Raw genomic sequence first — 25,857 nt, 5'->3', positions numbered from 1 at the left:
CTGTTTCAATACCTCCTGTGACTGAAGTGGTAATTTTCGTCTATCGTCAGCATCCTGCGACTGTATGAGAATGTTGACACACATATGCACATTTATAAGAAGCAGTAAGCCGCTGATGAGTTCTCTGTTTTCACTCATTAGTTAGCCCTCTCCTACCTGGGTTTTTAGCCCTCGGGGGCCCGTCTGTCTGTCTGTGAGTCCGTCTGACCCAGTTCCTGCCCTGGCTTAGGGGGGGAAATGATGACATCGAGAGATTTTCCTGTCATTATGTGGGGTAAGCAACTCCCAGAGGTCAGTTAGTCGTCACGGCCTGTGTCGGGCCCTGTTTTCCCGTTCCGTCCCCTTTTCGCTGCAGACTTCCAGTCTGATTTAGTAGGTCGGCCCCACTGTGGTGCTTAAGGAACTGTTAATGTGTTCACGGAAACACAAGTTCCTCTAAACCTATGGTCTATAATTTTGCCAACTCAGCAAGTTCCGCTTATATTTTTTTAATCTCTAAAATGGATACTGGGTCGACTTGACTGTCTTATAAGACAATGCCCATTCTGAACCTGCCTGTTTGGAACGGGCTGTTTGTTTGGCCTGTGGTGATCCTGGTTGCAGCTTTTCTTTCTGAAACTGTAAAAGTGACCTGCAGTAAATGAGCCACTTAAAGACTGGTGGAGGGACTGAGTCCACAGAACCCTGAAGCTGCACCACCGCTGCTGCACAAAGAGCCGTTCACCTGCTTATTCAAAGTTCAGTGGAGCTCGACTCAGTACGCACAACCCAGAATTGGCGCTGTCGTCGGAATTTACATAATTTCTTGGTTTGCTTAGACCCAGCCGCCGCTACTAAAGAGCACTGGTGTCCAAATCACACTGCTCTTCCTTGGGCCTTTAACGATACACATGCACAAGTGTGAAGCCGACAACATGAACGGTTGTCGAGATACGCGATCCACATACCTGCAGACAGTTCTCTGGATTTATTAGAGACAGATGTGTGCATGTACTGTTTCATTTAAGTTCTGGTGTTGAATTAGCTCCAAGTTTTCATGGTGAGGAGCTCTGCTTTGTAGATATGGTGATTTAAAGCAAAGAGGACGGGTCAGGAAATTGAAGCTCTGACTAAATATCCCCAGACTGATCGTTTTACACCCCCAATAATATAAAATTTCTTTGATACCTTCGAGAAAATGGTATTTCTTGAAATCTAGGTTATTTTCCGAACAGTCACAGAGACTCATCATGAGATCTGTTCCAGCTTCATGTCAGTGGCCACCTGGACTTTATGCATCCGTACATGCAAAAGTGAGCATGAATTAATAAACATATACACACATGGACACACGCGCTTTCTTTACATATCTAGATTCAGCACTCTGCTGATACATAATGCAAAGAGGATTTATGGTGATTGCTCTTTGACAGAGTGCGCGTGTGATGCTGTCCAGGAGTCCCTCCGCTGTAGCTCGGGGACTCGCTTCACTTATTCTCCTCTTTTTTTCCTCCCTTTCTCTTCCTCCGCACGTGTCCTGCAGCCCGGGCATGTGGCACCAGTACATCACTCAGCTTTTAGCCAAATCAGTTTTTTTTTCCCCCAGTGCCTTTGAAAAACGACTCTCGGATGTTTTTCATGTCGGCCCGCTTGGCTCTTTGCCTTTTTCAAATGTAGCTTCCTGTTTTCGCAGTAGTGTCCGGGAACATTTCAGCTGGTTTTTAAATGTTTTGCGTCAGTCATTCATTCGAAGGAGCGCTTGGGCTTTTTTGGCCCTCGCAGCAGATGTGGTGCCAGTGCTGAAGGCCAGTTCAGGGCTGGGTCACTGCGAGTTTCACCTGTTGTGTTGACAAGTGCTGCCTGTCTGGGCAAACTAACTGTGTGAGTGGAGAGCAGAGGAGAGTCTCCATATGGTTCCTGCAAGACTTGACCCGAGACCCAACCTTAAACCTCTCCCAAACACACACACACAGGCAGCAGGAATGTTATAGATTAACCCAGAGGAAGTCAGCCTGCAGGCCAGTGTTAATATGGGGCCTCAGCCTGCTCGGTCCTGGACAATGTCCTACAGTTAGCTTGGAAGCAGCCAGCACAGGAAACAGGCCTCTCTCTCTTTTTTTTTTACGCTTTAGCTCTTTTGCACTCAGATTTCTATCATTCCCCCTTTACTACAACTTCTCTCCCCGTCCTTGTTTGTCTTCTGCTGTCACAGTTCCTACGTGCGTCTACTTTTCGGCTTAGAGCCACAGCTCTTCCAGCTTCGTTCCACGACGTGTATTTAAAGCCTGTGGCACACAGTTCCTTGTTTGTAGGAAGTCAGCTTGGCTCAGAGCTTTGCAAGAGCTCTGCCCCAGAAATGTCAGCGATACAAAGTATTTCCAACCCCTTTTACGGACTAGAACCAGCGGTATGTGGGACATTTAACACCAAGGGAGGCCTATGAGGCATCTGTCTTCCACCTGCAAGTAACAGGCCTTGGTGCACTGGAGATGCTCATAGACATCCTGCCTGTCGAGGAAGTGTCACAAGCTCCTTATGAAAATGACAAACATTGCCTGAATAAATTAGGGCTGAGACATTGACGTAGATACAGACACGCAGGAACATGTATGTTAACAATAAACACATGCAGGTATTTGTTCATGCCCACTATCACTTCTCCGGAGCACTGTTGAATTGGGTTTGATGCTTTCTTTGTCTAATTCGTATACGTTATTAATTTCTCACATGGATCTGTGACTGTTTTCTCTGGTCATTGTAGGAAAGACCAGAACCTGCTGTCCCCTGTCAACTGCTGGTATCTGCTGCTGAACCAGGTGAGGCGGGAGAGTAAGGACCACGCCACCCTGAGCGACATCTACCTCAACAACGTCATCATGAGGTTCATGCAGATCAGCGAGGACTCCACACGGCTACTCAAGAAGGTGAGGGGGGGAAAACACACGGGCCATGATCAAACTAAATTTAAAATATGGTCGTGAGGCCACCATTACATGCAGTGTTAGCACATGATACATCTACACCACTGCTTTTTAGTTTGAAAAGCGTCACTGTTGCTTTGTTTACGCCAATCCACACTTCTCCAGAGCTTTGAGCGCCTACATTAGAGAGCGTTGGAAATCCTGCTGGTCCCATCCTACTTTGGAAAGTCCGGGGTTGTGTTTTTTCTACTGACTAATATTAGAGGGCCAGGCGGAGAAAATCCCCAGATAATCCGTAGATTCTCACTCGGACGTTTGCTTTCACACAAAGCATCTATACGGACCTAAATTGCTTCGGTTTTAGTTTTAAAATATTTTTTTGAAAACAAAAAAGGCATTTGTACAGATGTAGCCACGCACTTACCCCCATTTGAGTCATAGGAGTGACAATTACTTTTTTGTAGGTGACGTGACTTTACGTCTTTTGATTTCTGCTGTGACCTCAACAACAACAGAGCATTTGTGATGTCACAGTATGTGTAATGTGGAGCTCTGTCATTCGCTGGAGTCATTCTCCGAGAGTGGAGCTGCTTTGTGGTTGCAGAGGGAAAAAATGGGTTGAATTGGGTGTTTGGGTGGAGAAGGGAATTCAAAGAGAACTGAACTTAATAGAAAGTAATCTGTCGTAATATCTTTTAATGGAATTGCTGGCAACATATTTGCACAAGTCATGAGAAATGTTGGATATCAACATAAAAGTACTGGACGGTAAATGCTTTATCAAGCTCTCTACACACCCACTTTCATTTTACTCTGCTCTTATTTCACTTTGATTTCAGAATAAAATTCCCAAACAGACACTACTGTTCTGTATCTCCCAGTCCCTCAAGTCCAGTTTTCACCGCTCCATCCTCCCACTCTCTTGTTTTAGTCACTTTCTACTGTGCTGATGTTTGACCTCCACCAGAAAAGGTCAGATGTGTCCTTTCTTTGATCATGAGAACGGTTCAAGTTAAAACTCCCCACTAACACAATCCAGATTTCTCATAGCGGTCAGTTCAGGCTGCAGTGTCTCCAGTCACTCACATTATATAAACGGCCCTTTCACTTTCAATTAACCCATGGATTTGACAAAGTATATTTAGCCGCATGATGTGCAGGATGCGGGAGACGTATCGAGCGTCGTGTTTGATGGTAGGAGTCTCTGTCGGACTCCTTGTGGTAACCTTCATCGCCACAGTTTCAGATCCGTGGGCCTTCGCTCTCCCATCTGAACTGTGGCTTCACGACCAAAACCGGGCCTCTGCTTGCCTTCTCCACCACAAAGACGACTACTCCCTCGCAGATTATGAGCTCCTATGCTGCAGGAGTCACATGAACTCACCACAGGCCTAAATTACAAAGTGGCTTTTCTTCAGAGGGGAGTGCCTTTGGGACTATTTATATCTCTGTTGTTGCTTTCTTTCCCTGAACGTTGACGTTTCAGATTCAAAAAGTAAAAGCGATGATAACCTTTGGATTTTTAATGTAACATCTCAGGATGGTCGTCATTTTGTGTGATTATGTGGGGGGGGGGTCATTGCGTTTAATTACTCTTAAAAAACCCATAATACAAACAGAAAGCTGCAGCAGTCATTTCCTTTTGATAGTGCTTACAGGCTTATGGTTCTACAAATGAGAGCAGATGTGAAAGTCATTTTTCAAACGTTAACCCTTCTCAGACCCAACACTCTGCGATTATCGTAATGATAGACTGGAAACTTTCTTTTTATTTGTCTTTTTTGGAGGAAAAAAGAAAGTAAAAACACAAAATTAGTTTTACAGTTACATAGGGAGAGTAGATGCAGTCCATTTTTCCAGTATTTTTTGTTTGGTCCAGATTTTAGTTGTCAGGAAAAGGTCTATTTGTCTATACAGTGTAGTTTATTGACAATTCCAATCCAAATCATCTGTATTGGTCATGCGTCGTATATAACAATTATTCATTGCTGTTTGCTGCGTAACGTGAATAAAACTTTATGATTTGCGCCTGAGTTGTGTCAGGGAGATTTTCATTGGCAATGGGGTTGAAGACAACAACTCCCACAATCCCACGCTACTTCACAACGTCCTCAAACTACATCCTTTGCTATTGTTTTGATTGAGAGACCCCTTGTGGCCGATGTTACATATAATACGTTGTATTCATATCCAGAGAATGAACCAAACGCTGTGTAAAAGTTGTCACATTTTTATAAAGCAGTTTAGGATCCAGGTGACATAGTGCAGACGATCTGCAGTCTGGTGGGAGGTCCTGCTTCGTAGACCTGAGACACAACTCGGCCTTTAATTAAAGCCTGTGAGCCTTTTGATCTCTGCAGAGTTTCAGTAACGAGGCACAGTGAAGTCCTGCATGTACCACGGGCGCCCTCACAGCTCCGAGGAGACAGCTGTACTGTTGTCATCCTTCCGGCACATCAAAGACCCCTGTTTTTATTTCCTTGTATGTTCTGGTCTCACGCTGGGAGATGGAACAGCAGAGGACGACCCCCAGACTAGCCCCAGTGTCTTCGTCAACATCCTCCGGTTGACCTATTTGTCGCTCTGCATGTGTGTTTAATTCTCCAGCGCTGCATTGCGGTCACTTTTTAAAGCAACAACAGCCACAGATTCCTTTGAAAGCACCATTTAGGCTTCTTTGTTTTTTCCTGGTTTGTTTGAAATCAAGAGCCAAGCTTTCTTTCACTATGCTCGGACAGATCTTATCACATTTTTCATTATTCATACAACCAGGTCTTTGTTTTACTCGGCTGTGTTTTATTTATGGAAGTCACGTTCTGTGGCTGCAGCTACAAGGTGGAGTTCGCAAAGCTGGAGGCAGTGGTGAACTTTTCCAGAGGCAAAGCGTGTGCAGGATAGACTTTATTTATTCTTTTACCTTTTCACATTTAGACATTTTGACGTGTCATGGTCGGGGAAAAAAACACTGTGGTAAATAATAAATGAACGATGGGCGAACTTCATTTCACTGCTTTAGGTTTAGAGTCTACTGTGCACGCTGGTTCACTGCCACACTGTTATCGTACTTGAATAAAACAGTCACTATTGATGTCAGTAGTGACACATGTGCTTCTACTACTATGCTGTGAACAAGGCTTCTTATGCATTCATACTGTATACTGACTGTATGTAAAGATAGAGGACGTGACAGCTTCCCAAAAGTGAAGCCAAGAAATTGTGATTGCCCCCTGCTGGCTGGTTGCAGTATAATTCATAAACCCTGCCTCCTCCATTTTAGCAGATAGGCTAAACTAAAAAGTCAAAGTTCTTATCATAGAACTAGTAAGTATGATAAGTAGTTCCTATCGCACTGATGTATTTTCAGTTTATATACACATATATATATACAAGGTGTAAGGCACTTACAGCTGAAGGGATGTTACTGTGTATCTTAAAGGATTAGTTTAGATTATCAATATCAATCTTTTGTCTGTGCTTTAAGTACGGGCTATTTTTAGCCTAGCTTAGCATAACGACTGGAAGAAAAGGGGAACAGCTAGCCTAGACCTGTAAAAAGTGAAAAAATATGCCTAACGACACATCTAACGTGGCTGGTTTGCCCACCCAGATCTACACTAAGTACTGCGCGCACACACACACACACACACACACACACACACACACACACACACAGGCCCAGCAGGGTGTACATCTGCCATTCCTATACAATGATTAATTTCAGTGGCAATATGAAACCCACCATTCCCCAGGGGCTGACTTGGTTTCCTCTCTGCACGGTTGTTTCATCTTTCTAATGTGGTTGGAATATAAATGGTTTGAGCTTAAAAGGGGGAAACTCATTTGTAGCATCCTTTCATGAATTAGACCAAATTGGAAACCCCCAACTTAAATTCCTTTAAAATTAAAAAGGGTACGTTGCACACATTGAATCAGTGACATCCACAACACAGCATATTAAATAACTTCGCATGACTAGTAATTTGAGGTATGTGTGACTTACATTCAGCGACAGTTTGAAAAGTGATTATTTAAGAGTTCCTTAAAGCCGTTATGTAAGCTGTAGCTTTTTTGGTGAAAGCACTTAAAACATGCCTTGAATGAAATGCCCATTTACTTTCATCTCTGTCTTTACTCCTCTCACACACACACACACACACTCTCTCGCTGCTCATGTGATCCCTGAGAAGGCTTTTCATTGAGCTCTGGATCACTTCCCAGTCTTCTCAATGGGGAAGAGCTGACGAGTGTTAGATGTGACAGACAGTCAAAGGTTCTGTCCTCTGAACTGACAGTTGCTAATGGATTTTCCCACAGGAGAAGGCCTGTGTCGCCACGGGCTTTTTGATTTGCAAGAATGTTCAATTAATAGGCATTTTGCTTTTGATATGGTCCTGTCATATTTCACGAGATGTAATTAGAGGTCGACTATAAACCCATAGACTAGATCATCCTGTAATTTATCAAAAAAAAAACAAGACTTCTCTGTAGCTTCCTTATCTACTCTCCTTTCTCAAAGGAGGTTGCCGGTTGTCGATCTTGGTGCTTCTAAAGCTCTGGTTATCTGGGCTTACAGACGGGTTGCGTTCTGATTAGGTAAGCGCTACAAATTGGGGGAAGTGACGGAGCAGGTGGTGTTAGAAAGATGCTACTGATCGGCCAGGTCACTCAGCACAGTACTCTAATTTCAGACACAAGCCTGGCAGCTGGTAACTGAGGGTCTAATCCTCTTTACTGTTTATTCACATGCTCGGACATTGCTCATCTTTACCTGAGTGAAGAGCTGGAGTAATTTTCCCAGTGTTGATTCTGTCCCAGTCCTTTACATTTTTGTGGTTTTGTGTCAGGATGAACATGCGTATGAAGTCACCTGGATCTAAGATATGTGTGTGTCTGTGTGTGTGAGACCACAATAAAGCCTCTTACCTGTTGCCAACACCCACATGGGGCCTCAGGCGTGCAAGGCAACAGTGTATGAGTGACTCATCTATAATCTTAAGTCAGGAAACCCCATACACTGTTCAGGAGTGTGACGGAATGGAATTTTGTGGTAGTGTATTTTTTGAAAACAGGTGAAAACAACAAATGTATTGAAATATCTGATATTATACACACATAATATTTCATTTTTTTCTTAATCTTGGATTTTATGGAAACCATATACAGTAGTGACTTACCTGAGTTTAGTAAAATGTTAAGATTAATCATGTTCTTCTTCTTGAATAGCTATGAAGTCTGACTTTATGTTTCAACAAAGCCTTGTGTAAGTAAAAGCTGAATAACAAATTCAGCTTTTACTTATTGATAAGTCCAGGTCATTTATGTACAGTGAATAAAATAGGACCTAGTATTGAACCTTGTGGCACCCCTGTTTTTGACTTCAAGGAGAGCTGATTGATGAGTGACCACAATCACTGCTTGAGGTCTCCCAGTGATTTTTGCATTTGTGGTGAAAATTATTGATCTGCATTTATCCAATAGAAAGAGAATGATCAACTATGTTAAATGCTTTAGATAAAATCAATGAAGAGGGCAATGCAACAGTCCTATCGAGTTAATTACATCAGTTTACTACCTTGCATGCGGCTGTTGTAGTGTTATGTGAGACCTTTTAAATATTTATGAGCTTTTAAAGATTTGAGCTAAGCATGACTATTTAGAGATTGAGCGATAGTTATTTAGATCCTTGGCATCACTGCTCTTATGTAGGTATATTCCTGGAGTAAGAGATGAATTAAAAGTGTCTGTTAAATCAAGAGTCTAGCTTTCAAAAGGTCTGACCCAGTTCCTTTTCTCTGTCATGTAGGCCTAGTCCCGACAGAGAACTGTTTAAATCTTCCCTCAAAAGGACTTTAGCTACAACTGTCCACATCCAATATTGGAGGAATTGTAAATAGATTCTCGATCAGAAGTAAATCACTATTCTTTCCCACTGCACTACATAGTTCAATGCCCTCCCAGAAAGCTCTTACAGACTTTCGCTGTGGGCAGCTCCCAGAATGAAATTTGTCTGGGGATAATTAGTTTAAAGAAAGACCTGGAGTAGCTAAGGGCCAACGTGGCAACATCTTCCAGCAGCCGGCGTTATCGACTGTAGTGGAGGGATCAGAAATTCACTCCCATGACTCATAATCTCATAAACATGTGATACAGTATATGAGTCAGTGTGGAGGAAATATGGGAGCTCCACAGTTAAATGAATAGTGAAAGCTCCACTATATCCATCAGTGCATCAGTGTTAAACTGTATCCCACAACCGTGAGATGCATTAATGTGGGCGTGTGTGTGATTGTATTACGGAGTCAGCCCTGTGGCACGGCTGATCGAGTTAACATATTTCGGCAAAATCTTTCACATTCAGCCATAAAAGCTGGATAATGTGTTAAGCATGTGGACGCTGAAACCCGAGCTGTGTACGGTGAATTCAGACGCTGACACCACTTTCTCACACACTGTGTTTGACACAGGATGATGAATGCACTCTTCTGTTTTGTGTGTGCGTGGTCACAGGCCTGCGTCTGGTTACTGTGCACGTTCATATGAAACCTAATAAACACTAAACGCTGTATGAAATATTGCCAAATTGCTGAACTGTTAGCTAGCTACACTTCCAGGAATCACTTCTTCTTCTTCGCTGCTCTAAAAACAGTATTTGCCAGTTGAAGAACAGCACAACTGCTATTTTGGGGAAGGGAAGAAGAAGTGACGTTTGGGAAAAGAAAATTGTTTGCACACATAAATTCACATGGGGATTTTGAGGAATTTTCTATGCTGGTGTCCACATCAAAACATCTCTTATAATTTTGTCTGGGAAAAATGTTGATGCATGTTTTTTGGGTCAAATTACTTTGTTGGTCTCATTGTTTTTCCTTCTTCATTTCTCTTTCAGAGCAAGGAAATAGCCTTTCAACTCCAGGAAGACTTAATGAAGGTCCTAAATGAGCTATACACAGTAAGTAGTAATGATTCCGGTGCGTTTTTACTGGTGCACTTAAGTACATTAGTGTTTGCTGTGATTTAGACTGGTCTTTGCAGGAGCTTGCATCTTTAACCCTGAGGCTCAGAGATGTCTGAGGGTTCCTATAGAACTAAACAGACCAATATGATTGCTCAAACTGTCGAGAAGGTCTGGTTTCTTTTACCGCACACAAAAAAAGCATGCAACACAATCCTCTTTACCCTCATGTACCGACTATTCAAGCTGTGAAGCATCAGCTTTATGTTTGTTTCTCATTAGAATTCATATCCTGTGTTTTAATGGCTCCTTATCAGCTGTGTTTTCTCGCTCTTCAAAGCAAATACATGCAAAGCCACACCAGGGTACTGGAGCCAAATATCAACAAGTTTGCCGTACATATTATTTTGGCAATTTCCTGATTTGAATCAGAATCAGAAATACTTCATCGATCCCAGGACAGTTGACATTAGACGCAGACAGAAAATGTTGGAAATATTAGATAGCTAGTTCACGGTGATGTCTGCTGTATATAGTTTGAGAAACATAGAACGTAGAGTTAGCTGTGGCTGCAGATTTTTGACCCCAGAAGTTACATTTTCTCGCCGCCTGATCAACTTTTCTTCAGACTATCAAAGATCTGCATTGAACAAGCTGCTCATCCTCAGTCTAGTTTCTATAAAGGCCATTTTGTGTTCCCTGGGAAATTGGTGAAAAATATACATAAAAACATTTGCGCTCACACGTGCACCTCTTCCGAAGAAACTCTCCGGAGTTCAGTGCATGTCTGAATGCCGCCATACTGTTGATTTGCATGCTTCTGTGCAGTCAGTCATCTAATTTCCTCGTTAACATTCAATAGGATTGTGTTAGCCTCCTCATTGATCGTCATGGTAACCTGGGATGCACACAGACGGTGACACAAGCTGAGGCAGTTGTTCTCCCTTCCCCAGAGATGAAGAGCTGTTCAGTCTGCTTATAGTCTCCAGTTACTCACTGTAGAGGACGACAGCGGTAACACTTCCAGTCGATGGATGGTGCTGCTCCAAACCGACAAAGTGTTACTCCTCAAACTCAACGTGTGTGTCATTCTCACCACAGTCCACACTCAGGATTCGACCTGGCGTAGCCCCTGTGGGAGGACACACACTCACACACACATATATATATATATACTGTATGTATTCACACACACAGTGTAGGTATTGCATCAGACAGCCCCAGCCCTGATGTCCATCTCTGCCAATGAAATAACAGGTCTGCTCCATCTCTAAATACGTCCCCTCTAAAAGAAGCGGCAAAGTAAACACAGCAGCGGCAGACTCCAGACCAGTAAGTGAGGAGTGCAGGGCCCAAGGTCAGTCACCCTTCTCTAAACTGGTTCCAGTTCAGCCAAACCCCAGCAGAGGGAAAAGGCTGCAGGCTGATCAGGCTTCCCCCTGTTGTTCCACTCGTACAGAAATAACTCGGTTTGGGTTGAAGCTGTTTAGATTTCGAGATGTTTGAGTTTCTATTTGAACAGAAGTTGAGGTTTTGTGTAGTCGAGTGTGTTGCGTACACAGGTTGTGGAGCTGTAATTTACTGGAGTCGGTTCATTCCAGGTTAAACCACTGGTGCTCGGTCCGGCTGCCTTTTCCTGGGCGTTTGCCTTTATATTCTGCTCATATCCTCAGTACAGTACATTTAACACACACCCATTAAAAAAACTCACTGATTAAATAATTGCGTTTAATTAACAATTAAATGCCCAAAGCAAAGATTCTTAAACAAACACATTTCTGTTTTTAACTCCACCAAAGAGATTATGTTTTTGTACGTTTATGCAAAAACTACTGGACGGATTAAAGTGAAACTTGGATGCGGGTTAGCTCAGGGAAGAACCCATTTACTTTTGTTGTGGATCAGTGATTGGACATTATGTAACATTTTCATTGATTTCCCAGACCATAGTGGATCTTAATGGAAAGAAATCAGCAGGTGTAGGCGGCTGGTGCTTAATAGTTTGTGCAATTTGGTGCAGATCCAAACATCCAAACTCCGGATCTAAGGAATTCAAATGTGGTTTCAAAAGAGGTTTGAACGCACCGAGAGACGTTCTCGTGTCATCTTGGGTCTATTGTGCAAATGTTGATTGCTATGGTCAGTGGCTTCTCTTACCTGTGTCTCCATGTTAGCGTCATGGATTCTCCTTATTATTTCCCACAGACAATATCTAATCAGCACTGTCCTCAGAGCTGTCACGTCTGTTTGTCCCTTTTCTTCCTTTTGTCAGCCTACACTCTGAACCAGTGTTTATAGGAAGTTTATAATCTCCCAGCTCACTCTGTCCTTGAAGAAATCCTGTTTGTGTTTTGTGGTTTGTTCGCTACTTAACAATTGAGTCACTGCTTAATGGGCACTGAGAGCAAATATATGAGTAATGCTCACACTCAGCAACGTCCTCTGATGATGAAGACACAAGCCGGTGTTCTACCTGTACGCATTCAAATGTATCCACATGCAGTCGTAAAGGGTAAAAGTAAAGGAAGCTGAACTTATAAATCACATTAGGGTTGGGGGAAGATGTTGTTTGGACTCTCCTTCACTGATGGCAAGCAACTGCTGCAAATGATAATGAATGTTGTTTAAGGGGACATGGTTTCTGGGGTCTGCGAGGCTGAATTTGAAGAGAGGCTTTATAGTAAAATAAAATATTATAATTTAACTCTAGCATGTGCTATAACTTTGCTTCATGTTTAACTGACGTAAATATCAAATGTTGGCTCTCAGTTCCCAGAAGTCTCTCATGTAGCCTGAGCCCATTATGACTGTTCCCTAAAAGAAGAAGCCGAACTTAAAAAACATCTAAAACAAATGTCTTTGTTTTGTTGAGGATTTACATGACTTCATGACTAGAGCTGAGTCGTCAATCAAGGCCCAAAAAGGGAGCAGACATAGAAAAACACGTCTACTTCCTGAGTCCGTCTTGTTTTCAGGCGTAGCCGTGAAGGCAGCATGTTAGATTTCGCTGCAGTGACATGTGGTTGTTGTGGTCGTATAAGTGCCTCATATAAAAGAGGCTGGAGAGAATGTGTCTTTGGTTTGTGGTTTGGGGAGAGACTCGCAGCCCGCTGTGAGATGAGTCCAATCGATCTGTGATGAATGAGCGGCTCAGGGATTGGTCACTTTCCATCATGAAGATTGATTACTGTGAACCTTTCACCTCACAGAAACTCAACTAAAACTCACCGTTTCTTAGCTAAGACAGAAATACAGACCGACAGGACTGAAAGCGTATTTTCTTTTCAACTTATCGTCCTCTGTGTCTCTGCAGGTGATGAAGACCTACCACATGTACCACACGGAGAGCATCAGCGCCGAGGGCAAGTTGAAGGAGGCCGAGAAGCAAGAGGAGAAGCAGATCGGCAGGGGCGACCCCGTCTTCAGCATCCGAATGGAGGACAGGAACCTGAGACGCAGCTCGGTGAAGAAGATCGAGAAGATGAAGGAAAAGGTATGTCAGGGGTTTACAGCTGCCAACAGTTTTAAACCAATCTGACAGTTGTATTCTTTCATAGCATGTGTATTTCCATATAGAACGGGGAAGTGGTCACAGGAGACACATTTTAATGTCAGATGCGAATAGACAAACTTAACGCTGACCACTTATGATCATTTCTCTCAGGATGGATGTTAATACCAGGTCAGGACGGAGCCCTAGATACAGTCAGAGAAAGTGTGAGTGGTTTGTGTCCCACTGAAAACGCACTGAAAGCATCGTCGTAGGCTTTGTATTCTTAGAACGGGCCTGTTTTCAGTTAAATCTCTCTGACAGATGAAGTCCAGACGAATGGGATTTCTTTTAACATGACTCTTCCTGAGATGCATTTAGGAAGTGTTAAATTATGGATGATTCTTATGTATGTGAGTCAGGGCTTGTCAGCCGGTGGATGGTGACTAACAGCCTTCTGTTTGTCTGAAGAGGAAGTGTAGGCTGAAGACAGATGGCCTAGGCTGAGGTATCCTAGTTGAAGTGGAGGACACAGGCCGTTTTTAGTGAATGCTTTTCTTTTTCCATTCTTGTTCCCTTTTTTAAAATGTATATTTAACAGGATTTAAGTTACTTCTCCTCTAATCAGTGTTGAAGCTGTTGTTTTTGCCAACAATGCAGTCGCCCCTCTGTGGCGTGCAGTGCGTGCCGAGACGTAAAGAAAAGCACAATCCCTTTTTCAAAATGGCAATTTTCAACTCATTAAATTCATTCTTCTCCCTCGCTCTTGTGGTTACCTGCTTCTCATACTTTCCTCCAATTCTTCCATCAGCGCCAAGCCAAGTACTCGGAGAACAAGCTGAAGTCGATCAAAGCGCGGAACGAGTACCTACTGACGCTGGAAGCGTCAAACTCCTCCGTTTTCAAATACTACATCCACGACTTGTCGGACTTAATTGATGTAAGTATGAAACCACATTCTTCTGTCGGAGAACTTCATCTGTTTGTCCCCACTGAGAAAAAGTTTTTGGAGAAGACGGTTTCTAGTGGCTTTGTTTTCTCTCCAGTTGAGGTAGATTTTATTTTGTTTCTTCTGCTCTCCTCATGTTGAAGACTCTTTACTATTCAGGGCGGTTTTTATTCCACCTTAGGAAGAGATTTGAAATAATAATCAGAGGAGTGACGGATGACTTCAGCAGCTGGGCCTGACACAAAAGAGATGTCAGGACCCCAGACTGGGAGGATGGAAATTAAAGTGCAGGACAGAATTAATGCAGCGTATTAACTTTTGTAATGAAAAAACTTTTCTTTTCTGTGTCATTATTGAAATCCAAGATATTATATCCAGTTATACTGTGTTATTCTGGCATTGTGTAGTTTCTCACCATCTTTCTAGTAGCTTGAATGGAGAGTGGGGGTGTCTCTGACCCTGAAACAACCCTTTTTTTTGCATTTATAGCTGCAGTTCATCTCTTGATTCACCGCAGCACTCAGTGTCTCTCGACTCTGCCCTGCAAGCGTTTTTCTTTGTTTGCTGCCACACCGATAAACATGATTTATTTAATATACGGCTCACCTGCGTTGGTATTATTTTTATTAGAGAAATAAACTTTTAAAAATGCACCATCTTCTGTGGCGTTTCTTAGGAAACGGGATGAGGCCGAGTTTTGAGCACGCACTTTGGGCTTTTATAGTCCAGACATGAGCAGAAGGAGAAGAGAAACGCAGCCTCTGTTCAGCGGCATGCTGTGTGCTGAAATTACCCCTGTCCCCGCTTTGCTTCACATCTCAACAGGGTGTGTGTTTGTGTGATTGTGTGTAGGATTCGCTCTGCGTGAGCTGCATGTGCAGCCTCACACACATTCGGTTATCGACGAAGGAGACTTTTATTATTCGGAAGCTGCACAAGTCGACCGGGGTTTGTGTGTGTGTAACTGTGTGAGTGTGTGTTTGTCTGTATTTGTGGGAGCCTGGGGCGTGCGTGTCTTCCCAGGAGAGACCTTGGCCAAGGTTCCTGTTATTAAAAATCAGCACTAGATCCTGGAGGTAACATCCGGTTGTGTAACACAAAGGCAGCACTGCAGGCTCAGAAAGACCTGGACTGTTTACTTAAGAAATCTCTCTTTTAATAGATGTATAATAAGTATTTAGTTTTAAATAGATTATATGATGCAACATTAGCATTGTCAGTGATATTAAGGTTTTTGTTGATCCGAACAACCCTTTGTTTACGTGTGGATCACACATTCTTCCCTTAAAGGAGACATGTTATGCTCCTATTCAGGTTCATCATTTTTATTTGGCTCATTACTTGAAAATGTTTACATGCTCTAATGTTCAGAAAACAAATCACTCTCCTCAAAATGTCCATTACTGCAGGTCCTCTGTTCAGCCTCTGTCTGAAATGTCCTTTCCATTGAAGCCCAGTCTGCTCTGATTGGCCAGTTGACCCACTCTGTTGTTGTTGATCATCGGTTTCCAACATGTGGAGGAAATGTCGGCCTCTGCTCTCACTTTTCCTGGCTTTGTTAGGGGGCGTCGCAAAAAAGACATGATTACAACCTATGTAACACACACAAGGTTTTGTCAAACTATTACATGAGACAGCTTGAAAACTCTCCTCAGTTTCCCTACCTGTCAGTAGAGGGAGAGAAACATTTCAGAATTGAAACAATTAATTAAGTCAATTCTCCTCATCTCCCTGACCCTCTTCTTCCAGTGCTGTGACTTGGGTTACCACGCCAGTCTGAATCGAGCCCTGCGGACCTACCTGTCGGCCGAATACAACCTCGAGACGTCGCGCCACGAGGGCCTTGACATCATCGAAAATGCCGTTGAAAGCCTGGACCCACGAAGCGACCGACAGAGGTTCATGGAGATGTACCCGTCGGCTTTCTGCCCACCGACAAAGTTCGAGTTCCAGTCTCACATGGGAGACGAGGTGCATAATCTGTTCAACAATGGCAGTTGTGATAATGATTATATCTTTTAATTGTGTTTGTATCCATGTTTGTATCGAAATCTTATGTGTTGCAAGTACAGGGAGGGAATAAGTGAATTTGGAGTTGATTAAAAAAAAGTCTCTGACTTAATGAGATCTGAGTTTCAGTGGCTTAAGTGCAGCTTTTTACTGCATCTGTTCTGCTGGATCAGGATTTATGGGGCGCTGAAATTGAAAAATAATGTTATTCCTCCCCTGTGTAGCTCAACATGTGCTAAGAGTTTTCCTGTTTGGCTGGCACCTCCAACGCTGATATCATGTCTGTTTACTCGCTGTAGAAATCCCTATGGTTTGCTCTGCAATTGAAGAAGAATTTCGATGCTTGTTTGTGTCCTGGTAAAGTAGGTTTTGTTTTCTGATCAGCGTTCTCGCATTTTCCTTTCTCAGGTTTGTCAGGTCTCGGTGCAGCCTCCGGTGAATGGAGAGCTCATCCTGAGGTTCCAGCAGCTGCAGTCCCGTCTGGCTACTCTGAAGATTGAAAACGAAGAGGTAGAATAATGCAAAAACGCTAAATCAACCTACTATACAGGCACCTGCGGCACAAGGGGGTTGTAGACATGTCAAACGTCTTCGGTTCTGTTGCCTTCCAGAGGTGCAGGAGTTGCATAACGCTGCTGTTTGTTGGTTTTGCAAGACGCTCACATTTGCAACGAAAGAAAAAGTTAACTTTAGCCAGAAGTCAGCCAAGGTGAGACCAAGATCTCTGTGGAATCAAAGTTTTTGCGGCGTGTGCACACATCACTCACAAACACACAGACACACACAGTCTGTGTTTTCGTCTCTCTCATGCCCTGCAGGTAGCCATCAAACCCTCTGTGTGACTCCACCGTTTTTGCTCCCACCGGTAGAATTCACCGTCTTGCTTTTATTTGCACAAACCTGTCCTGTGCCGCTCGGTTTCTGACACTGGAGCTGCATCTGCGACTCTATTATCTCGATGTGTCTCCAGCATTAAGTCCAATATAAAAGAAGAGCAGCCACTAATTCACAGAGTGTAATCACGTCCCTGAGACTTGCTTTTGTATCACGTCTGACCTGCTTCCCCTCTACGAGCTCGAGCCGCCGCCTGTCTTTATGCTCCCTGTTTCCCTCGCTCTCTCCACATCAGTGCACTTTCTGTCTTTTATTTCCCCACAAAGACACACAGGGGCATGTCAATCAAACTCCCCCGACTTCAGGTTCCTTTTGATTATATTGTTGCACCTCGTGAAATTGGCTGAAAATACATCTACAGGGATGAACGATGATGGATAGGAGAGCAGTGTTATTGAGTTCATGTCAGTGTGCTATGATAGATTGACATATCTGAGTATTGTTCCAGCAATTGTGATAATAGATTAGGTGTTTTAAGTTTTGATTAATAATCCATAAAGTGTCAGTTCTGAACAGGGGAAGCTAAGTGTTGGTTTATTACTCCAGATCCCAGAATGCTGTTGTTAGCAAACACTTGTTGAGTAGAAATGCAACAGAAGTACAAACTTACATTGTGATAAAATAGATGTCAATCAATAATTGAGTAGTTTTCCCCATCGTGCCATGACCAAACACATATACGACTAGTTTTCCAGCATCGCACAGAGATTTCCTGCAGTGTTTAAAACCAATAAAAATACAGACATTTACCTGTTCTTTGTTTTATAGACACATGTTTGATAAAATGGTCACTGTCAGCTTCAGTGACACGTACGTTACGTTTCCCGCACCAAGTTAAGATGTATGCCTTGTTTCACCGGTTTCTTATCAATGCTTTGACTGTGAAGCAGCAGGAGGACTAACTCAATAAAGTCGTCGTTAAGGCGTTAAGAGAGTTAACAGTACGGCAGATAGAATTACAAACAATAACACTGGATTACATGGAGGGATCATTCCCTGGTAATCCCTTGTGCGTGAGTAGGCCACTACTAACCTACATGGAAATATCAGACTCAACCGCTAACAGAACAAAAGATTTTTACTGTTATTAGTACAAAATGTATTAAATACATGCGGACCATAAATGAATGATATCAAGAACAGTTCAATTCAAAAGATTCTGATTTTAAATTAGTAAAATGCCAAATATTTACCCAATGAAAATGAATATATTCTGCCCTTACAGGATTAAGATGGATGGATGGATCCAAGACGAACAAGACATTTAAAAATAGTGTTTATTATTATATTAACAGAAAAATGATCAACCGATCAATAATTAAAATAATCAATAGTTGTAGCCCTATAATTATTTTTGTTGTCAGTGTGTTTTATGCTGTGTGTGCTGAACAGTGTGGGTCCTGTTTGTGTCATCACAATTCTTACCGCCTGCAGTGTGTGTGTGTGTGTGTGTGTGTGTGTGCGTGTCTCTGTGCATGGGTACATCCTTGTGTGTCTGAAGTGAATGTCCTGGTGGGTCAGGCCTGGACGAGGCTGCTGCCTTGTGTTGGGAGCACCAGATGGCCTCTCTTCCTGGGGACAGCGTGCCAGATACATCCTTGAAAAATGAACTCTCAAAAAGCGCTGCGACGACCTACAAGCACGACAGTCAAATGTACAACCGAGAGAAAAAAGGGGGTCTGTCTTTATTCGGCCAGGAAGCGCTGCAGGGCAGTGCTCAACAGAAGTGCAGCTGTTTCCTCAAAGCTCTTTGACTCCCGTGAAATGGGGAAAGAAAACATTGCTGAATAATTTACTCTGCAGCAGCGCTGGTGGTTGTGTTGTGACGTGGGGAGAAAGACTCTGGATCTTCCTCAAGTTGTCTGGGTGAACTAAGCCCTGCTGGGTGCTCCTGTACGATAAGTGACAATAGATTTATTTCAATTTTAAAAAAGGTCTTAATGCTCAGTTAGTCAACGTGCTTCATCTCTATTTCAGATTTAGTAATTTGGCCATTTAGATCTCATTTGCCTTCGTATGAACCAGAGCTAACGCAGAATGATTGTCCTCCTCTGTCGTCTTCTCACCAGACATGAACTGTTCTCAGGACATTTCACACTAAACTCAGGCTCCTTCGCAGGGAGTGATTGTTTTTCCTCAGATACATTTCAGGAAGTTCCATCAAAGTGTGTGTGTGGGCTTGTGTGTCTGTGTGTGTGCTCACAGCAGGTTGATCAGCAGATTACACACTCACTACAGGGTCCATTGAAAGCGATGGACAGCAGTTGTCTTGTCTTTTTGAGATGTTGGGACAGATGTTTACTGATTTAGAGAAAACTTTAGTTCTTTTGGATTTTACTGGTACAGAACCTATTCTACTCCCAGTGGATGATGACTGAGCTCCTCACATCAGTGCACTGTCAACACAGGACCCTAGAAAAATACCTGTGTTGCGATTTTTTTTATTTAAGATAAACAAACTTAACTAAATCCCTCGTCCCTTTCTTCAGGTTTATTGTGCAGCTGCAGTGACTAATGTCCACCATGTCTCTATAAAAGCTCTGTTGTAATTGAGCCCAACAGAGAACACTGGTAACTATTCTTCTGCTGAATAATGGATAAACTCAACAGCCTTTTCACTGCAAGCGATTCTCTTGCCTGCACGACGACAGCTGGACCTCTTGCCTCCACACGGGCCACCTGAGATGAGGCGGCCTTGCTGAGGTCACTCATCAGATTCTCTGTGCGGCTGAAGCCATAAAACAATTTTATAAATCTGTCACATATGCACCGATACCTTCTAAGAGCCATAAACACACTGTGATGAGTAGAATTCTTCAGGTCTAGACATTGTCAACAGCTCCCTGAGCAGGAACAGCAAAGACTGCGTCATGTGTTTTTTTACTTCATGGGATGGATCAAGATGTAACTTTATCCACACTGAGTCCTCACCAACCTCGTGACGGAGCAGTCATCCATCACAGCAGCACATGAAAGTGATGGCGTCCACCTTCTGCTTTTCAGGTGGTTCTTCTTCCTCCTCGAAGACCAAATGAGTCACAGGTCACACGAGCTATAATCCACTGGCGTCCCAGTGTGTGTATACACCAGTGACTCCAGGAATCCAACCCGTTCTTTCATTAGCACTGAGGTCAGACTAACTTAATAACAGAGAAATGGGGTCACCACCTCCTGACCATTAAGAATCATTAGTAGAATTCCAGCTGCCTCTCACTCGGGGGGGCCCCATTGACCCGTGGGGTCCCCATCGTTTAAAAGCCACACAATCGAGCTGCATTTTTCTCGTCCCACAATGTCTCTGGTGAATGCAGAGCTGGATTTTTCCAGAGAGGTTGTTGTTGCGGTTTTTCTGCAGAGTTTTCACATCCGTGATTCATCCTCACACTAGACAGTCGCTCAGCTCTTCCTCCTTTTCTGTTTGTCTGCTCTACCTTTTTTTTCCTCTTTTAAATCCATTTCTCCTTTCCCAGCAAATATCCACGGTCAACATGTCCCGATATTAAAATTATAACTTGGCAGTTAGTGAATTAATTTGAGGGATTAAACATCCGACAGAAGAATTGCTGTTGACCTGACTGCTCCCTGGTTTCAATCAGTTTGTCCGCATTCAACGTCCGTCAGCTTATTTGCAAAAAAGTTATTTGTGTTCATCACAACTGGGCCTTTTAAATAGTCTCTTTATTCTCGTATTAGAGGGAATTAATTTGTTGTTGTCCAAGAATTAAAACTGAAATGTCCTAAAAATGACTTTTATAACTTTATGATTTGTTCCTTTTTTAGCCCTAGTCACGAGTAGGTTCGCAGTTATTGTTTTGAGTGAAGTGGCTCGGCAATTATTTGATGGGTTGCAATAAAACTTTGAAACATGAAATACATTTAGCTGAAATAAACTTCACAGAGCCGGCAGTATCACTGTAGATGCTTATATTTTCTAAAGAATTCACACTCATTCTCAAGGAAATCTCAATCTTTGTCAAATTACAACTTAAATCTTATCACATCAGATCGTTACACCCAACGGTCGACCTCCAGCTTTTACCATCACCTCTGTGTACTTCAGATCTTTTTTCATAGTTTATACAATTAGTTGGTAAAGTTTTATTATTTCTCACATATACTGGAATACAGCTCTGGCACTGGTTAAACATCTTTTTCTCCCAGTCGCAGGCCACACTCAGCCAAGTCTTAACATTTATAGGATCCAGGAGATGCACTGTTGTTGACACGGAAGAGGTGTTTAGAGAAATGAATCTTCACCGACACTGTTCACCTCTGGTTCCTCTGAGTGCCTGCAGATGGATCTCTGCATGGAGTCATGTACCGGGGCTGGTGAATTTTTAGGAAACTGCATCTCTTGGGATCGAGAGGGGGCGGTTATAAGCTGTAGGCTGTGATGATTACATCATGTTAGGCCCCCGTACACACCTGGTATTAACATGTGGTTTTTGTCATCCGATCCTAAGTGGACAGCTCTGAGTGCGTGTGTCCCACCTGGTGTTAAAATGTGGCCCCACATGCGTCTCTTGTTTGGATCAGTCACTTTCCCGCCCGATAGGAAAATTAACAAATACATAATTTCTGCTCGCAAAGTTGCAATGCATGGTGGGAAGCGGCAAGAAGAAGAAGAAATCTAAATAACACAGACGACGTAGAGCAACTCTACTTAGAGCTTTTCACTTGAGATCAGATCACAAAAACCACATGTTCATACCAAGTGTGTACGGGGTCATAGTGAAGAGATGACATTTAGCGTTTGAGCAGCCAACGACGAACACTTTCTTATTGTCCCTCTTTCCTTCTGCTCTCAGATCAAGAAGACGTCCGAGGCCACGCTCACCACCATCCAGGACATGGTCACCATCGAGGACTACGACGTGTCCGAGTGTTTCCACCACAGCCGGTCCACCGAGTCGGTCAAGTCCGCCGTGTCCGAGACGTACCTGAGCAAACCGAGCATCGCCAAGAGGAGGGCCAACCAGCAGGAGACAGAGCAGTTCTACTTCATGGTGAGTGGATGTGTGAACATGTAGAGATGTCTTATACTTCTCTACAAAAATATAAATAAATCTCTTATATATGCAATATTTGTTGCCTCGGTTTGCTTTCTAAACTTGGATGTTTCAGAGGAGGTGAAGATGCCAATGTTTTATTTGCCAGGAATATGAGCTCAAAGCTTTTATCTGGACCTTAATGTGCTTAATCTCTGCATGCAAACTCTTTAGGACTTAAAACTCTGAATCTCATGCACCAGGCCCCCCCTTTGAAATCTTTAATCAGCTGATCGAGGGGAAGCTCTCCCCGAAAATGTTCCTACTTTGTAAAACCATCCACTATCCTGTTCCAGTCTGGAGATGGACATGCTCCGATAAAGGCTTTAAAAAGATCCTCGGCGCGTCCTTTGCCCTTGGCCGCGTTATCGTAGATTGCCGTCTGAGGAGCGGGCGCTGTGGCTGGCACTCTCAGGGCCGCTGTGTCATTACTCTCAATTCTCCACAGAAATTCCGGGAGTTTCTGGAGGGCAGTAATCTCATCTCCAAGCTGCAGGCCAAACACGACTTGCTGAAGAGGACACTCGGGGAAGGTACGGCCACCGTCTCTCTTTTATTTACCAGCCTCTAAAAGCTCCCACTGTTCAGGTGGAGTTACTTACACTTCTCTAAATGTCACTTTTACTGTTCTCTCTGTAGAAATCAGGACATTAAACCAAACCGTGTCCAAACAGCCAACATGATAAATAATGAATTACACCACAATTAGTAGGTAAATGCAGGGGTTTTTTTGTGGATTTTTTGATCTGTGGACATTTTTCAATTAGTTTCTATTTTTTTAAATATGTATTTAAATATTTAGTTCTCCTCAATTATTTCAGCCTCTCTCTGTGGCAAACATCCCACTGTTTTCCTGCTTTTTCCACTAGACCGAGCTCCTAGATGGTAATCTGGGTTTTAGCCAGAGCCGAGAGGGATTGTGAACTTGTATTATCCGTCTTAGTGACTGATTCCCCCCCCCCCAACTTAATGGGCTGCCACGTATTAACGGGGTGGCGGTCATTACGACGGCCTCTCCTTGTTCTACACTGGTGGGATCCCCTGTAGGCATCGGCTAATCTACCACCAACCCGGGGAGAATCTGTCAGTCATTGTTTTAACCGGCGGTCCCGGTGGTCTCTGTCAAACTGTCCGCAATAATTAGCGATGCGGCCGCGTGCTCGTGAGGAAGAGGAAAACCCTCGTGCTCCTCCCACACGCTCCTTAATCATGCTGCTGTCAATGAGCCGAAGTACAGTGTGAGTCACGCAGAGGGGTCAGATTCTGGTCACTGGAGCAGTCGCACAAACGGAAATACTCCCGTTTCCGCCAAAAACCAGTTGGAAGCTATTTTGTGCTCAGTCTCACTTGTTCAAACTCGAGCGTCTGTGTATTTGTATAATGATGAGTGTGTCTGCGGGACGGCGTCAGTCGTAAACTGTACAACCGTGTGTCTGGGAGATGTTTGTTTGTGCTGTGATTGTAATGAAACTAAAATCTTCCGTCTGTGTGTGTGTGTGTGTCTGTGTGTGTGCACGTATAGGTGTGTGTATGGGTTTTGTTTGTGCTGCTCAAGAGGCCCTGTGTTGCGGACAGATGGCAGCCTTCAAATGCTCCACTAGGCGTGTGCACAACGCACCGCAGGGACCTCAGAGACAGGTCCTGGCATGTCCACACATTTAACTTCCCCTCACATCTCTTCTCTTCTCACCCGCAGGCCACAGAGCTGACTACATGACCACAAGGTAAAGTGCACACTCGCACACAGACACACACACACTTAAAGGACCCACGTGCATATTTAGGTTTCACATCCAGTTTTCCCTCATCAGCCACAGGAGCGCTTGTGACATGTCGCAGCTCATCAAGGCGATGACACTTTGCCTCGGGACGTTCTGATGTGAACTCCATGAAAGCAGAGGTGTCCGTATAGTTAGACTCTGAAAACACAAACCGCATCGACTAGATGCGCTGGCCTCCATGTTTTTAAGCCCTGTTCAGTAGCATGAGGAGCAAGTTGGTGTTCTTCAGTCACTGAAGTACTGTTTGTCAGGGTTTAAAGAAATATATCAAACCTCTTAAGATTTTGCAACTTTGAAAACACGTCATCATTCATGTTCAAGTGTGGAATCAACATTTATCTTCACGTACATTGCTTTTATGAGGAATCTTGCACTTTTTTTAACACTATATTGTTCCTCTTGAGCAATGGAAACTAAACAGCTTTGTAACATTTCATTTCAGTCAGCAAAGAGGAGCAGTCATTTCACTTAACTTTTAAATTAAATGAAATTACTTTTTTTTAAATATAATCTTCAAACATTTATAATTGAATCAATAATTTAATATAATCAAATTAATCTAGGTTGACGTTTTAATTGAATTTTGTTAAGACATCACCTTGAGCTCTGCAAAACTGTAGTTGTTGGTTATTTTTCACTATTTCTGATCATATTTATAGTAAAAATAACATTTAGAACCTTATTGTCAGTTCAATTAGTGATGAAATTAATTCAAATTTGCAGTTTTGTGCTTTAAAGGAAATTAATACCAGTATATACAAACCCCCCCCCCCCCAAAAAGTAACATTAGTTTTACATTAGGAGAACATTTACTTACTCCTCAGTGGGGTGATGGTGCACATAATAACACAGTGTTATTCGTCTTGCAAAGATTTCATCCTCGGTGTTGGTGCGATCAGATATTTAAAACATCCTCCGGCTTTTCCAGCTGAATGGTTTTGTCATTATAATTGTGCGGCAGAAGGAACTGAAGTCCTGGACTCATTTCATCTCAGTCCTACAGGTCAAGAGAAGCCACACTGCATTAAGTCTCTCACACACACAAACACACACACACACACACACACACACACACACACACACACACACACACTCACAGTCAAACTAAGAGAGGAGGTCTCCCACAGGGCCTGTCAGGAGGTGGGTACTCCCGGCGGGGTCCGAGATTCCACCGGCATGTGATGTCTTATGTAGAAATAAAGGGTGTGATTATAAAGAAGAGAAGTAAATGAAAATACTCCTCCTGTCCATCATCTTCAGCCGGAGGGTTTTAGAGATTACTCGGCTTCAGCTGGTGTTTTTGAAGGACGTGGAGAATAATTTCTCAGATAGAACATCCTGAAAGAAGAACTGTTTTTCGTTTACTTGTTCTAATTCACTCTTTGTATTCTAGACATCCCAACGGGCTGCTCAAAACCCACACTGGCACCCGGCGGGCTCGACCCCGCTCCGTTTTTAATGTTAGGTTATTTAATGGCAATTTGGAGTCGTTTATCAAGGTACTGATTATCAGTCTGTCCGCCCGACGTCGCTCCTCCTCCTTTTCCATTTTCTGTCTCGCTCTGGCTTTCTGGCCATTTTGGTGGGTTCCCCCAAAGCATCTTAGCTTTGATTTATTCCTCCAACAACAACAAAAACTAAAACAACATATTTGTGCTAAGATGGCTTCTGGAAACCTTCCTCATGAGTCAGTGAGCTCTGGCAGTCTGTGTCTGAGATGTAGGGGGGTGGCACTGACAGATTTTGGAGGGCTGCAGGAGGAGAGGAATGGCAGTTGGAGGGATAAATGTTTGTCTCCGTCAGCTCCCCCCTGACTCTGCTGCTGACCTGGCA

At 43.2% G+C, this 25,857-nt stretch overlaps 1 protein-coding gene across 6 annotated transcripts in view; it reads left to right on the top strand.

The window, feature by feature from the left end:
- Positions 1 to 25,857, top strand: part of srgap1a (SLIT-ROBO Rho GTPase activating protein 1a) — a 78,671-nt gene that overhangs the window by 32,688 nt on the left and 20,126 nt on the right. For 4 of the 6 annotated variants that reach the window (XM_034588779.1, XM_034588783.1, XM_034588778.1 and 1 more), the window contains exons 3-12: positions 2,741 to 2,903; positions 9,787 to 9,849; positions 13,166 to 13,345; positions 14,154 to 14,282; positions 16,041 to 16,262; positions 16,710 to 16,811; positions 22,004 to 22,201; positions 22,692 to 22,776; positions 23,940 to 23,967; positions 25,418 to 25,523. In XM_034588779.1, coding sequence (XP_034444670.1) covers positions 2,741 to 2,903; positions 9,787 to 9,849; positions 13,166 to 13,345; positions 14,154 to 14,282; positions 16,041 to 16,262; positions 16,710 to 16,811; positions 22,004 to 22,201; positions 22,692 to 22,776; positions 23,940 to 23,967; positions 25,418 to 25,523 — 1,276 coding nt within the window. The remainder of the gene's footprint in view (positions 1 to 2,740; positions 2,904 to 9,786; positions 9,850 to 13,165; positions 13,346 to 14,153; positions 14,283 to 16,040; positions 16,263 to 16,709; positions 16,812 to 22,003; positions 22,202 to 22,691; positions 22,777 to 23,939; positions 23,968 to 25,417; positions 25,524 to 25,857) is intronic. The other 2 variants (XM_034588781.1, XM_034588780.1) reach the window with 1 other exon arrangement.

The sequence above is a fragment of the Hippoglossus hippoglossus genome, chromosome 6 (genome assembly GCF_009819705.1).
Source record: "Hippoglossus hippoglossus isolate fHipHip1 chromosome 6, fHipHip1.pri, whole genome shotgun sequence".
Classification (NCBI taxonomy): Eukaryota; Metazoa; Chordata; class Actinopteri; order Pleuronectiformes; family Pleuronectidae; genus Hippoglossus; species Hippoglossus hippoglossus.
This window is presented reverse-complemented; position numbering and strand designations above follow the sequence as displayed.